The sequence below is a fragment of the Saimiri boliviensis genome, chromosome 3, assembly GCF_048565385.1.
Source record: "Saimiri boliviensis isolate mSaiBol1 chromosome 3, mSaiBol1.pri, whole genome shotgun sequence".
Classification (NCBI taxonomy): domain Eukaryota; kingdom Metazoa; phylum Chordata; class Mammalia; order Primates; family Cebidae; genus Saimiri; species Saimiri boliviensis.
Window position 1 is genome coordinate 144,513,842 of NC_133451.1, and position 16,290 is coordinate 144,530,131.

General features: G+C 33.5%; 1 protein-coding gene across 9 annotated transcripts in view; it reads left to right on the plus strand.

The window, feature by feature from the left end:
• ANAPC10 (anaphase promoting complex subunit 10) overlaps positions 1–16,290 on the plus strand; it is a 202,512-nt gene that overhangs the window by 22,352 nt on the left and 163,870 nt on the right. For all 9 annotated transcript variants that reach the window (XR_012516994.1, XR_012516995.1, XM_074396860.1 and 6 more), the window contains exon 4: positions 8,429–8,549. Coding sequence is in view for 7 of the 9 variants with exons in the window: in XM_074396860.1 (XP_074252961.1) it covers positions 8,429–8,549 (121 nt within the window). In the remaining 2 variants the exon portion in view is untranslated. The remainder of the gene's footprint in view (positions 1–8,428; positions 8,550–16,290) is intronic.

Genomic DNA, 16,290 nt, shown 5'->3' on the forward strand with positions numbered 1-16,290 from the left:
CCTTTGGATGGGATTTTTTTGCTTGTATCTTCTTTGATATCATTGAGGGTTTGACTGTTAATACAAGTTGGGTTTAGTTGACTGGCTTTGTTTCTGGATGATTTCCGGGTACCAGGGCTCAGTTTACCACTCGTGGGTTACACGCTGTAATCCAGAGGGCCTCTGTCCAGGCCCATAACCTTGTTCTCTGGCCCTTCAAGATAAGCAACTGCTGTACTGGAGGGTCCACGGCATTCTCGGTCTGCCTGCAACAACACTCCAATGAGTGCTGCAGGCAAAGCAGTCAGGGGATGTCTGCGGCAGGTGTGTGCTGGCAGCAGCCCATTTGCAAAAGCCTTCTCATGGTTAGGTGGGGTCTGTTGGTGAAAATGCTATGGCAGTGGCCACTGGAAAGCAGCCTAATAGGTCATCTGAGGCTGTGCTGCAATCAGGCATGGCCAAGCAGGGACATGGGGAGAGGCTGGCAGACAAGGGGGTGCTCAGATCAGACTGGCCCCACCCCATGGGTAAGATAGCCCTATTTTCCAGGTCCAAGAGTCAACAAAGGCCAAAGCCACCTAGAGGTACATGGCAAGCTGTGGTGGATGGGCATCCCTGGTTGTGGTCCATGGCAGCCATTCCCATGCCCAATCCTCTGGGCTCCACACAGGCTGGGGGCCTGTGCCTGCTAATTCTCCAAGCAACACTCTCTGATGGTTCAGATGCCCTTGGGGGTTGTGGGGCCTCCTTCAGCTAGAATTTGGGAGATCCATGGTGAGAGTGGACTACTCCGTGCCTATTTAACTAATTCCTTCCCCAGGAGCTGCTAAGAGCCAGGAATGAGTCCTGGTGCTCAGCGTCTCTGTTCAGAGTTCCCAGCTTACTCCCCTTTCAGCCCAGGGTGTGCTTGGTCCTCCCTCTGTCCACTCTCAATGCCTTCCTTCCAACAGTCTGCTCAGAGTATGCCTGTCTTCTTGATGGCCTGGTCTGTTGGTGAATGAAGCTCTTCCTGGCTGCATCTAGTTGGCTATTTTGGCTCTGATCAACCCTGAGATTCTTTTTTAAAAAAAGTTTTATTTCTTAAAATGGTTGCTAAAATTAAAATGACAATTAGGCACTACTCTCTTTATTAGTAAATAATAAACTGTTATATTTCAAATTGGTGATAAAGTTATAGTTCTACATTTAATCCACATCTCCTCCTTCCTTCTGAAGAGTATAAACTCAAGATGGGAAAGGAGGACAAAGCCAGAAGTGTGAAAGATATTTAAGTAGTTTTAATTGATGGTATTAATTTCAGCTAACAGTGTGATGTTGCTGCTAAAAAAGGTAGTATGATTTTAGGATGCAATAAGGGAAGCATAATAAAAATTATACAGTATTTTTTATAATATTAAAATTATTTCTTTGTTACAAAGTAATTTATTGAAATATAGAAGGACACAAGAATGCTGAGAAAAATACTGAAAAATTTTGCTGGTTTGCTTTATTTTAAAGATAAAGATTGATAGTTTAATAATGAAAGATAAATTATGAATTTAAAAAAACCTATATTTCCTAAAATCTGGGTTGAATGAAAACTTTGATAGCAAGAAACTTCATTATCATTTAAAGCACTCTGAACAGAAAGTACTTATAGGAGTACTATATATAGAATATATATATTTTATATATATATTCTATATATATATTCTATATATAGAATTTCATAAAATTCTATATATACTTAAATACCAACACATGGGTGTAAATTGGTTAAACCAAATCATAGAAATTAGTTTATTTATCTCCTCCCTAAATTAACTGCTCGTAAATTTTAAACTGTATAGTTTTGTAATGTTTATACCTTTGCTTAATCATCTCTTTGGATTAATTTTAGGTTTTTTAAAAATACCAGGTAATAGGTGAACAACAGGACCTATTGCCTGGTAGTACTATAGTTTCAGCAGCTTAGGTGTCTTTGTAGAAAAGCATTTGTGCAATTATAGAATACTTTATTGCATTTTCTCCCTTATTATTAAAAAGTAGAACAAATGGAGAAATTAAAGTGCTGATGCCTTTTAAAAAATAATAGGTTGAATGCAGTGGCTCACGCCTGTAATCCCAACACTTTGGGAGGCTGAGGTAGGAGGATTGTTTGAAGCCAGAAGTTCAAAACTAGCCTGGGAAATAAAGCAAGATTCTTCTCTCCAAAAAGTTAAAAAACTACCTGGGTGTGGTGGTACACACCTGTAGTCTCAGCTACTCAGGAAGCTGATGTGGGTCACTTGAGCCAGGAGTTTGAGGCTGCAGTGAGCTATTGTCATGCCACTGCACCCCAGCCTGGGTGACAGAGCGACACCCTGTCTCTTAAAAAAAAAAAAGATATTAGATGTTAGGCCTAATCACAGTGTATTAATACTTGTGACTATATTAGGAATCATTAGACTCAACTAGATATTCATTGGACTTTACTAATCGTCTACATATTGAATTATGAACACCAAAAGTAAATGTTAAATATTTATTGTCAAAGATTGCGACTGAACCTCTGGTATAATTTAGGACTGAGTAGATTTTTTTAGCATTTGAGAACCAACTTTCCTACCTCTATTATATATCTTCAGTGTTCAGCTTTCTTCCATTTGGTTTTCATCCATGTTTTCATGAAAACATTTGTACTAATGTAAGAACTTTCTGTATTGGAAAAAATTGTTTTACAAATAAGTTTGAAAGAGGTTCAATTTGGAGTTTATATTTGTTAAACAAACTGTTTGGTTCCTTAGATTTTTTTCCTTCACATAGAAAATAAGCAACTCTTGATTTATGTAACAGTTTCTTAGCTACTTGAGCATGTAGGTTTTAGAAATAATTTATATGTATTACTGATCTGTTAAGGTGAACATATATTGTTCAGTTATAAATTGACGTTATTTTTATGTATCACTGTCTTTTTAAATTAGAACAAGCTCTTTTCCTGCTCTGGATGAGAACTTGGTGGGGAGCATATAGGACATTTTTTTGGTAACATATGCAGTTTTATGGTTATTTCAAATGGCAAAATATATTTTAGAAATTGAAGTGTTCAGTTCTAGTGAATAGTAAAGATGTTAATCTTGCTTTAAAGTTTCTTTTAAGATTTATTCCTCTCCTAAACTTGGGCCTATTGCAAGTTGAGTGTAGTTTGCTTCACTACCCTACTTAGTTTTTTTTTTTTTTTTTTTTGTCCTTTCATATTCCTGAGTTTGTTAGATCTGCTAGTAGGAAGGAAGAGAGGCAAGAAAAGAAGCAAAGTCTGTAAATTGCCAATTCTGTCTTGGTGATATAGCATTGGTGTTCTCTGTACTTGGCTATATGTTTAAAGCTGACTCTTAATGGATACTTTTGTGGGTTAAGAGAATCAGCCACCACAGTCACTTAATGCTATAGATGATTTGTCTGCGTTTCTCTTGTTGAGGGTATATTAATCATCTTATTTTTCACGTGGTGATACCTCCAACTTCCTGATGAGGATTATTCATCCTTCCTCGAAAGAAACTAAGATAACCCTTCAGGTTATCGGGTTATAAAGTTCCCTTCTTTTCCCAGTTTGCTGAGACTTTTTTTTTTGTAAATAAGTGTTGGATTTTCTCAAATGTCTTTCCTGCATCTATTCATATGGATCATGTGCTTTTTCTTTATTCTGTTGAGATGGTGGATAATAAAATTCAGTATATAATTACTTATTTAATATTCTGTTGAGATGGTAATAAAACAATAAAGACTTTTTTATTTGTACTGATATATATGACATAAATTTACCATTACAGCTATTTTTAAATGTGCAGTTTTATATATATATATATATTTATATATATATATTTATATATATATATTTATATATATAAATATATGTTTATATATATATATGAAGATGTCAATCTTGCTTTAAAGTTTCTTTTAAGGTTTATTCCTCTCCTAAACTTGGGCCTATTGCAAGTTGAATGTAGTTTGTTTCACTACCCTACCTAGTTTTTTTTTTTTTTTTGTCCTTTCATATTCCTGAGTTTGTTAGATCTGCTAGTAGGAATAACTTTAAATTATTTAGTTATTCACTAAAAATAAACAATAATTAACCTATTATGTGTTAACAACATAGATAGCAATTTTATGAAAAATAACTGTTTCTTCCCAAATAAATTAAAAAAAAATAGTGAGAAGAGTGTCATTGTTAACATTTTTTTGTGAACTTCTTTGGTGTCTGAGTTAAAATAGCTGGAGTCTCATTTCTGCTTCTTCATTAAATCTTTTACAATATCCCATGTCAGCCTCTGGAAAATTTGACTACATATTCAGAGTGCTTCTGAAAAAGGCAAATTACATCTCAGTAATATTAAGAAAATAGTTTTGACCTTGCTGATTCTCTGAAAGTGTCTTGAGGTCCTTCATAGGTCCCCAGACCACTCTTTAAGATCATTTCTCTTGGGCAAGATTAGCCTCATTATTAAGGCTAATTATGCATTAAAGTCTCATATATCTTTTCAAAACATGGTCTTTGTTGTTGTAGTCTTTAGTGAAAACTTTCATTTTAGCATCCTGTTAACATTGATACAGAGGACATTTTTCACTTTTATACCAGGAACATATATGGCAGAATATAGTTATTTATAAATATTTGCTTCTGATTTAAACAGGTATGTGGACTCTGCTTCTTTTATGTCTCAGCCTCCTGGTAATAATGTATCTAGCATGTTAAGAAGAATGATTAAAAAACATGTTTTTTAACTATTTTGTTCTTTACATTTAGCTTTAAATGTAAAGCTATCATCTATCACATACATTTAAGTTTTGTACCTTAGCATTTATTAGTTACTCCTATATAATGTAGTCACGTAGGCATAGATTAAGTGCTGGCTCTATGCTTTACTAGATGTGTAAACAAGGACTACATACTTAACCTGATGTGAACCTCAGTTTCTTCATCTGTAAGACACAGTAATGCTGTATTAGTTAGAAATCAGAACTTTTAGTAACAGAGCTTTTGATAATGGTGTTTTCTGCAAAGTGGAAATGTATTTCTTCTACCTCTTCGTGTAAGAGGAGCTGGCAGCCCAGGAGTGCTGTGGCAGCCCCACAGTGTGTTTGTGGACCCATTTTCCTTCTCTTTTTACATTCCTCCATTCTTAGCTTGTAGATTGTATCCTCAAGGTTGTCTTACGGTGCAAGATGCCTAGTGGAATTCTATCCATTATGTCCATATCCCCAGTAGCAGGAAGGAGTAAGTAGATGAGAAAGGTAAAAGGAGCATGTTTTTCTTTTAAAGAAATCTTCTTTATTACACACCATCATTTTGTTTAAATCTTACTGGACATAACGTATTCATATGGTCCTACCTAATTTTAAGGGAAGTTGGATCTTTTAGCCAGATGTTAGGAAGAAAGGGGGGACAAAGGGATTTTAGGTTAGGCAACTAGGAATATCTTTCACTAATGTCTTCCATTGGAATTTGATGGGTTTGAAACCAGATGAGAAATTATTTAGTACATGCTCAGTATCTGTGGTAGCACGAGGAGGCCAAAATATCAGCTTTGTAAAACTGACAGAACTGATGTTTGAGAAACATAACTGCATTGTATCTTCAGTCAAGTGTGTTTCCTGATGTTGAACCCTAGAATTAAACTGCCTTACCTATCCAGTTATACCATTAGACCAGGTAGCTTGTGCCTCTATTAAATTGGTGGCCTGAAGGAACAAAGCAAATATTTGGTTCCTGTCAGAAGCTCCTTCTCAGGAGAAAGGGTGTGAAAGGATAGAGAGTGTTACTTATTTCTGATGACGTAAGTAACACTTAACGCTTAACTCTTCCTTCTCTGTGGCCAGTATCTTATGCTACGAATATAGCATGATGCCTGGCATTTAGTGACTATTCACTATGTAGTGTTTATTATGATAATGATGATTTGAGCAATTTGAGTTACTGCCACTGTATGTAATAGTCTGTGTATTTAATCTTTTCACATACATTGCTAAAAATAATATTAAATATTATTTTTAAAATTCATCATGAGATAAAATTGATAAATGGTTTTAAAAATTTTTACTCTACCTTTTAATCATTTTAAACTGTGGGTCAGGTCACAGTTTCCTATGCAAATTTAATGAAACTATGTATATAGAAAATTATACATACAATTTCTGTGGTGACATGAATCTTACGGTAATAACTCATGATTTAGGTACAATTTAAAGAACTACAAACACCTACCTATTACTGTAAACTCATGTCAATGAGCTAAGCACAGTTAATTAAAAGGATGTTTTGCTTAAGACCATGTGAGGCAGACAGACACATTTTTTAATTCCAACTGTGCCCTCCTACTAGCTTTTTGACCCTAAGCCAGTTATTAACCTGAGTGTTACAGTTTTTTTAAAATCAGAAAAACGGAGGTAATAATAGTTCCTAATTTCACAACATTGAGAAATAAATGAGACGATATATATATATATAGAGAGAGAGAGAGATCATTACTTCTAGGCCAGACACAAAATATTCACTTGCTCTTTGCTGTTACTGTTTTTATTAACATTAGTGTTTTTAGTATTCTTTGCCTTTCCTAACCTTGCCCTCATCAACTTGAAGGCAGCGAGTAAGTGTACCTGAATTCCACAATTTAGAAATATAATTATTGTGAGCAAAAAAACTTGATCCTTTAGATCTGCTTTCTTTTCTTCCTTAAAAAATATTATTAAGAGTCATCTTCGTGGTCTTTGATCTTTCCATGATGGATCATTTACTTCCTGCTTGTGGCTCATCAAGGAAAAAGGTCTTCAAAAATTTCCTGTCTTTCTTTACTTCCTCTCCTGTCTCCTTCCTGGCTCAGCAGAAAGAGAAAGATGTCAGTTTGATACCTTTGGCCTCTTTTAAAAACCTGGTAATGATATTTATGCTGTCAGCAGTTCCTGGGTATTTAATGTTTTACCTCTTGATCTGAGGAAAAGTCCTTAACTTTCCCTATTCCTTTCTAGTGAATAGCTGAGGCTACAGAAGTTTGGCCTCCACGCTAAGAGCTACAGATCCCCTGCTGTTTTTATAGGCTGACTTTTGACACAGACTATTTCTGTTCAAGGAGTTCATTGTTACTAAGTTAGTGCCAGTTTATACTAGAACTTAACTTTTAAAGCACATGTAAATAGATTTCTTAATGGGTTTTGGGGTTAGTTTTTAAAATCATCTAGGTCTCCCCTCAGCCAAATAGCAGATTCTCATTCTGAAAAATTGTTCAGAAAATATAAAAATCATAAAGAAGAAAATAAAGATCTCTTATAGTCCCATCCCATGAAAACAGTCAATTTTACTATTTTTGGGTAATTCCACCAAGATCTTTCTCTATACACAAATATAGATTGACATGCCTTTAAAAATTTGTTGTTTTCCCTCAAATGTGATTCTTCTGTATATATTGTTTTGTAATCTTTTTTCCTACTGTAACTATATTAGCTACATGATTATTTTGAATAGTTGTATAGCAGTTCGTTGAATGGATATATTGTCATTTATTTATTCAGTTCCCTACTGCCATGGATATTTAGGCTGTTTTTCATTTTTTAATGATTTAATCACAGGACAAGATTTTTCTGCATCTATTTTTTTCTCCAAGGCCAGCCTTCATTAAACATCAATTTTTGAGTAATTGTGTTACCATATTTTAATGTGTTGTTAGAAGTTGTAAGTGGATCAAAGGTTGTACTTCTACTAACTGGCAATGAAAGTGCCTTTTTCTAATCAAATTTGAGTTTTGTAGGTCATTTAAATATTTTACATTATGATAAAACTATTATCTTTGTGTTTTAATTTTTCCTTTGATTATTAGACATTGAACATATATTCATGTTTTTTTTTGGCCACTTGCGTTCTTTTCTGAGGTTAATTTGCTTTTATATATTTCTTGTTTCCCTAGAATATATATATTTTAAAATCAGTAGCGAAAGAAAGAAAAAAAATCAATAGCAGAATTTTATTTCTTGCATTAAAACTAGGTTATTCTTTCTGTTTTTTAAAAAAGATAGTTTTCTCTTTGCTGGACTCAGTTTCTCACTTAGCTAGCTATTTTCAAGTATTAATATAGGAAATGAAGTAAGTACCTAGTAAAGGAAACCAAACTTATGAGAATAATTTCTTTGTCTAAAATACAAATGAAGAGGATGGTAATCCTTAATGCTTGTTTGTATGATAAAGTACCTAATTTGGCTTAACTGATTCTTCTTTGCTTACATCTGGTTCTTGACCATGTTCCACATAGGAGATGTCTGTATAATGAAAAATCTTCTGGACCTATACTTTTGTTTTTGATTTTTATTGTTGAAATGAAAAGACCTGAAAATGTTGATTCAAATACCCCCTTTAGCAAACTATGATTTTTAAAATCAGAAGATACATTGGAAATCATTTTTTATGATGAAGTACATGTTATTTTTACTTCATTGCTTTTAGAAGAAAAACAACAGTGAAGACATTATGTATTTATGCAGACTACAAATCTGATGAAAGCTATACTCCAAGCAAGATCTCAGTCAGAGTAGGAAATAATTTTCACAACCTTCAAGAAATTCGGGTATGTCTTTCAAATTTTTAAAAATATGTCATCCTTTAACTTTTACTCATTAGAAGATGGTCACAGTTGATATTGCATTAGACAGGTTATAATATTAATATATAAAAGGAAAGTTGTTAATATTGGAGAAAACATGTTTGAGTCTATAGTTTATTTTCTTTTGAATTCTGATTGTTCTCTTTATTTTTTCCACAATATTTTATTATGGAAGTTATTAGACATACAGAAAATCTCAAAGAATTGAAACCCCAATATACTCACCTCCTAGATTCTTCACTTGTTAATGTTTTGCTGTATTTGCTTTATTACAATCTGTTCATCTAATTTTTTTGTGCATTTAAAAATAATTTGCTGGTATTTGTTCATTTTACTCCAAATACCAGCATGATATATTGGTAGAGTTATCAACATTTGCTTAATGTTCATTTTTTAAGATAAAATTTATGAACAATTTTGCCTAATCGTAAGTGTATTATTTGGTGAGTTTTGAGAAACACATACATTTATATAATCCCAACTCCTGCTAAAATATAGAACATTTCCACCACTCCAGAGAATTCTGTCATACCTGTTCCTAGTCAGTCTTCATCTCTATCTGACCCTCAGAAATAACAATTATACTGATTTTATTTACTGATTTTTTTAAAATCATAGATCCATATTGCCTGTTTTACAATGTCATATGAATGGAGTCATGCAAGATATAACTTTTATGTAAGGCTTCTTTCACTCAGCCTAGGTTTTTTGAGATTCACTGTCGTTGCATGTGTCAGTACTTCATTCTTTTTTACTTCTGAGTTGTATTTCATTGTTTGAATGTACCACAATGTATTTATCCTGCATGATGTTATTAGCATAGTGCTTTAGTCCTGAAGTATTTGAGAGATGTTTTCGATGACTTTGAACCACATAATTGTGAAGCTCTGTTGACATGTTTTGGTCAGAAAATCATTAAGCCCAAATAATCATTAAAATCTGGTGGTTCTGAGAGATTTGGGAAGCACTTGTGATCTCAAAAGGCCTCCAGTTAATTTGTGGTTTTGGCTCTTATTCGATTTAGTGTTTATATTAAGACTGGGTCTTGGCTGGGCACGGTGGCTCATGCCTATAATCCGAGCACTTTGGGAGGCCTTGGCGGGGATCATGAGGCCAGGGGTTTGAGACCATCCTGGCCAACATAGTGAAACTCCGTCTCTACTAAGAAAAATTTAAAAAACTAGCTGGGCATGGTAGCAGGCGCTGAGACGAGAATCACCTAAACCTAGGAGGCAGAGGTTGCAGTGAGCCAAGATCGTGCCAGCCAGGGCCACAGTATGAGACTCCGTCTAAAAAAAAAAAAAAAAAAAAAAAAAGACTGTGTCTCTAAATTCATATCTCTTATCTGAGTTAGTAATAAAATACTTAATGCAAATCACATGTACTTTCATTTTTTTCCTATTAAATAAGTGTTGTTATCTTGTAATATTTGGATATGTACTGACAAAAAAGAACAGGTGAGGATGTTGTCCAAGGTATTCTTCTTGTCATTTTGTCCTTTGAAATATTTATATTTTAAAAATATATTAAATAAAAATTGTATGTATCATGTACAGTACTATGTTTTGAAATATGTATATTTTGTAGAATGGCTAAATCAAGCTAATTAACATATGCGTGACTTCACATACCACTTTTTGTGGTGAGAACTATCAAAATCCACTCTCTTAGCAATCTTCAGTAATATAACACATTGTTATTAATGTAGTCACTATGTTACATACTGGATCTCTTGAGTTTATTCTTCCTGTGTAACCAACATTTTGTACCCTTTGACCAATGTCTCCCCAATTCCTCCCTCCACTGTAGCCCCTAGAAACCGTCATTCTCCTCCTGCTTCTGAGTTCAGCTTTTTAAGATTCCATATGTGAATAAGATCGTGTTATATTTGTCTTTCTGTACCTGGCTTGTTTCATTTAACATAGTAGTGTTCTCCACTTGTATCCACATTGCTGTAAATGACAGAATTTCCTTCTTTTTAAGGCTGTATAATATTCCATTGGGTATATATAGCCCCCAGTTTTCTTACTCATTCATTTATTCATTAATGAGTATTTAGGTTGATTCTGTATCTTAGCTATTGTGATTAATGCTGCAGTGAACACGGGAGTGTCATCTTGCTGACATCTGAACTCAAGTTTGTTACTTTGAGATGACTTTTTTGAGATGGAGTCTCAGTATCTTACACAGGCTGGAGTGAAGTAGTGCAATCTTGGCTCACTGCAATCTCTGGTTCCCAGGTTCAAGCAATTCTCATGCCTCAGCCTCCTGAGTAGCTGGAATTACAGGGATGCACCACCATGACCGGCTAATTTTTTCTATTTTTAGTAGAGACAGAGTTTCACTGTGCTGGCCAGGCTGGTATCGAACTCTGGCCTCAAGTGATCTACCTGTCTTGGCCTCCCAAAGTGCTGAGATTACAGGCGGGAGCCACCATGGCCGGCCCTTAGTTTACTTAAAAAAAAAACTTTTCTTAAAAACGAATTTCAGCTTCTGAAATGTTGAAAAATTTCCATGTTGTAAATTAGTTTTAATTAAAGCATTTCTTCATTTGTGTGACAGGCCATGCTGGTTACTCTGTACTTCCCATGCTTGAATAGATTCATAAATAAATCAGCCTTTAGTTTTCTTCACTTCTTCTGTTCACTCAGTGCTTTTAAAATTCAGAATATTAAAACTTTTAAAAATCATAATCTTTTTTTTTTCTTTTTTTGATGGAATCTTTCTCTGTTACCCAGGCTGCAGTGCAATGGCCTGATCTCAGCTCACTGCAGCTTCTGCCTCCCATATTCAAGTGATCCCCCTGCCTCAGTCTCCTTTGTATTTTTAGTATAGACAGGGTTTTGCCATGTTGGCCAGGCTGGTCTTGAACTCCTGACCTCAAGTTATCCACCCACCTTGGCCTCTCAAAGTGCTGAGATTATAGGTTTGAGTCACCGCACCTGGACTCTTATTATTGGACCAATTGATAACCCTTTTAGTCACATATTTGATACATTTAATCAGTGTTTAGTTCTCTGATCACTTGACATGTTTAATTCTACTTTATTAAAAATTTCACATTATCAAATGATTGTATCACTCATATTGATAAGCTTTTTGTAAGTGGAGTTGGCTTGTTTGGATTTATAACTAAAGGTTTGTCATACAGTTCATATATTGCAAGTGAAACACTAGCAATAAAATGGTTTGATTTGATGTAAGTGCTATATATTAGAAATGTCCACTAGATGTCACTGTTGGCCTTTATTTTCTGGTTTCATAGCCTATTTGTGAGAAGTTCAAGACCTCAAGTAAACTTAGTTGTACTGGTTTTTCCTGGAGAATATATATTCAATAACTCCTCGATGCATTTTGGGGAAATGTACATATTTATATGACATTTCTAGGTATTTGTATTAAGGATGTTTTGTATTTTGTTGTAAATTTTACTAACAATAAATAAGGATTTTGAGAAGTTAACAAGAGAAATTCTAAGTGATATTTGGACCTTGTACAAATACTTTTAATCTAGTCTTTGCTTCTATTATGTCATTTAAGTGCTGAAACATTAGTTATATAGAAAAAGGGCTCTTATAGGTAGTCTCTTAATTTTTTCTAAGTGTGTTTATATTTCTGTTTAGTAACCGCATAGCCTCATGAGACCAGTAATACAAAATATTACCAGGTGATAATGTGAGTTGTTTTCCTGAAAAACTTAATGAACATACATACTACTTTTCTGCCATAGTTCTCACTAAGGAACCATAATTTTTGAATACTGCTTTAAATTATTAATGCCTGGCTTTTGCAGCTCATATGAATACTTTTATCTTTTAATTATATATCTTTGTATGAGATTTATACAGTTTACCTTTTTTTCTTTGTAAGTTAAACAAATAAGAGCCTGATAGCACTTTGCTTTTAAAGGAAGATGAAGTAGATCATGATTTTATTTTTTCTTACTCTACCACAATATCGAAATATAAAAAAAAAATCTTTACTGCATCTAACTCAGATACCAAAACAAGTGATTAAAATAGTGTGAATTTTTATGAGGTTTTTAGAGCCATCATTTCATTAGTTATAATACTGATTTAACTGAGTGGAAAATCCACCTAAGTCTTTTTATATTTTTCCATGGATGCTTGCCCACCGGAGGGTGTAATGTACTGTAGTTTTAATAGATTTTCCTTTTTTTTTTTTTACTAGAAATTATGAATTTGTTTACTTGAAATGCTTTAGAGACTTATATTTTGTAATTGTTGATTTGAAGTAGTAATTTAAAAAATAGTCTAAGATGAGAAAAGATAATAGCTGACTTACTTAGCAAAAAGTTATCCTTTTTCTATCCTGTTTATTTTCCTTCATTTTAGTTATGAAGCATATATTGTATGTAGATCTTTGTTACTTCTATTGATAACTCTCCAGAAAGGCATCAGACTCTTTCTTTAATAACCTAGAATGTGTATTTAAACCAATGTGTCTGAGGACTTAAATTGAACTTTCTGGTGAATAGTCACAAGATTCTAAAACTGGATTTGGGCAAACAGAATATTTTTAATGACAAAATTGAAATTATTTATGCTTCTTGTTCTACTTTCTTGTATTCAAAATATCCTATTCCACATAAATTGAAAACCAACAATTTAAGAACAATTTATAAGATGTTTGCAGTTTATTGCTTCTACACAAGAGACTATTTCTGTGTAGAATTGACAATTTAGCATTTTAGAGTCTACTTTGTCTTTCTTTGCAGAATGCTTCATCTTAGTTGGGTTACTTTTGTGCGTAAGTCATGTTATTCAAGAGAAAAATCAAGATGGTCGTTTTTAAATTTTTAAATCCTTTGCATTTTAGCATTATGTTTTGGTTTAATGTTCTTTTCTTTTACTCTCAGAAGGGAAAATAATGTGTGAGATAAATTTTTCTTTTTATTATTTCCAGCAATGGATCAAAGAACATTATATTTTAGGTGTGACTATTAAAGCATTTTGGAGAACATCTTGAGCTGAAATTCAAGGATACTCAAAGTCCTTTTTGGTTTTCTAACTAGTTATTTTGTTTTAAAAGATTACTGTAGAATATTTTTTACTTAAATATGAAACTAAAGTGCTTTTTTAGACATACTATGACAGTTCTCAAAATTATTTCTATACCATTATATGAGAAACAACTTGTTAAGGTTAAGCAGATACTTTTAGCATATGTGAAAGTTGTCCTTTGGTTTATTGGTTCCCAAATTTGTGGCCACGAAAGGATAAAATATTGATCGAGCACAAGAGCACAAGATTGAGCACTTAAGTAAATTTTAAGCCCTGTTTTTGTCTTCAGATAATAAAGCTGTTACCAAGTGATTTTTTTCTTTTTAAGGAGGCTTGAAATAAGTCTTCAATGTTAAAGAGAGCTGTAATATTTTCCCATGGTTCCATGTGGCCTTTGGCTCTCTACTTGTGCCTTATTTCAGTAGCACAGCTATGTGAGTTCATGTATGGTACTTTGACAGAAGTGGTTAATATGTCAGTTCTTCTGATAAAATAATGCTTCCTGTTGTAATTTGAGTTCCACTAATGTGTGTAGCAGAGTAAGAAATGCAGACAAAAGCTCTGGCTCTATTCATTGATCCCAAAATCTACTTATATTCCTTTTTTATGAGGGGCCTATTTTAAACAATTTGTAATAAAGTGGAATGACTTAGGTAGTATCTATAAACATAAATTAGTTTGATAAGACAGAAAGTATAATTTATCAAGTCTTCAGAAAAATAGTTTGTGTTTAATTTAGCTAGTTTAAAAGAGTTTTTTTTTAAATTAGTTTTGAGTAACTAACTTTAGTTCATCTTTGAAGTCATTGTAGAATGTTTTGATATGATACACATAATTTTTAGGCCAAAAAATGTTATCTTCTAACCGTCTCTAAAAGCAATATATAGAATGCTTGAAAACTTTTATTTATTATTGTATATATCACTTATTTCCAGAATGGAGCTGAGATAACTATGCATTTGGGTATATTTTCTTTCGGAACTAAAAGATGTTATACAGAAAAGTATCATCTGTATTTTTAAGAAGTATCATCTGTATTTTTAAGAAACTTTATTGTATCTTGTTTTTGTTTGACAGCAAACTTATACTACAGATTATTTAAGAGATGTAGTCTGGCATTTCATATGAAATAGATTCATGCTTTATTCTGTGAATAGAGCTGTAGGACCTGCTAAGTGCCAGGTACTATGTTAGATACTGGGGACACAACAGAGTCACAGCTTCTGCTTTTGAGCACTTCATAATCTCATGAAATAGATACACAAAAAATTCACAATTGCCATATAGTGTAGTAAGTACATGGAGGTGACTCTGGGAACACAGTGGAATATTAGGAGCAGTGGTTTAAAAAGCTGAAGAGGTTGATGATTCAACTGACTGTTTAGGATAAATACAAAGCCTATTCATGTGCAAAATAAAGTGGAAGCATTCTAGCAGGGTCATGATGTACATAAAGGTATAGAAGCACAATAGCATGGCATAGTGACAGAAGTGCAAGTAATTTAGTCTGTCTGGAAGCTGGATAGGTCTGAGGGAGTGGTAAGAAAGACTGGAGAAGTACTTATTTATTCAGTACATTTATTGTGATGTAACATGGTTCCTGTACATAAGTTTGCATTCTTGTAGCAAAATAAATATAGTTTATATTTGTTTCAGTGAAAATGTATAGGCAGATTGTACATAATATCAGACATTAAATGGGGAAACATTGACAAAGCTTAATCATGGGAATGCTGGAGCTGAAGCACCTAAAGACCAGGTAGATATATTAGCTAGGTAAAAATTATGAGGATTTAACTAAGACTACAGCAGTTGGATTCCAGAGGAAGGGATATACAGTATTTGAAATAAATCAAAGACTTGTGACTGATTGCACCTGGGATATATTCAGAATATTGGATAGGATTTATGTAAGTAGAAGGGGGCATCTGGAATGCTCAGCTTAGGCAACTGGTTGAAAGTTGCCATTTTCTATAAATGGAATACAAAGAAGGAACATTCTGAGGGGAAGGGGCAGAGAGAAAGGGGTTTAGATAATTTTGGTCACTGGTTTCTGTATCTCTTCAAATGGAGAGATTTTCAGTAGGTAGTCCATGGATAGTGTAGTGTATGGTACATGGATCTGAATCTGAGGAAAGAAGTCTAGGTTAGAGTTATAGATTTTGGAGTCATCAGTGTTTAAGTAGAAGTTTAGATATAAAAGAAGAGTGCTAGGGCTGGAACCATGAAGCTGCCAGTGTTCAAGAATTGGATGCAAAATGGTTATTCAATGAAGAAAGCTGAGAAGAACTCTCAGAAAGATGAGAAGAAAATTAAGACAATAAGTTGTTGCAGAAGCTGAAAGAAATTAGGAGTATCTAGGCAGATAGGAACTGAAATATTCCATGTTTTTCATGTTTTAATAGGCAATGTAATTAACGTAATTTACTTAATGCAATTCTGAACTAAGGTAGTTCTTGAAACTTGTTTAAGCACTCTTTGGAGTAATTGTTTCTAAATTTATAGATTGGGGACTAATGAAATGATTTAATAGCAAGAATTCCATCTTTTCATATAATATTTGAGCTACATAAGATGATTCTGAGGATTCTTGTTTTGTTTCATAATGTGTTGATTTGGAAGGTTTGGTACTGCTAATGAATACTTAAAGTAAGCTTAGAAGTTGATGTGTTTTCTTTCAG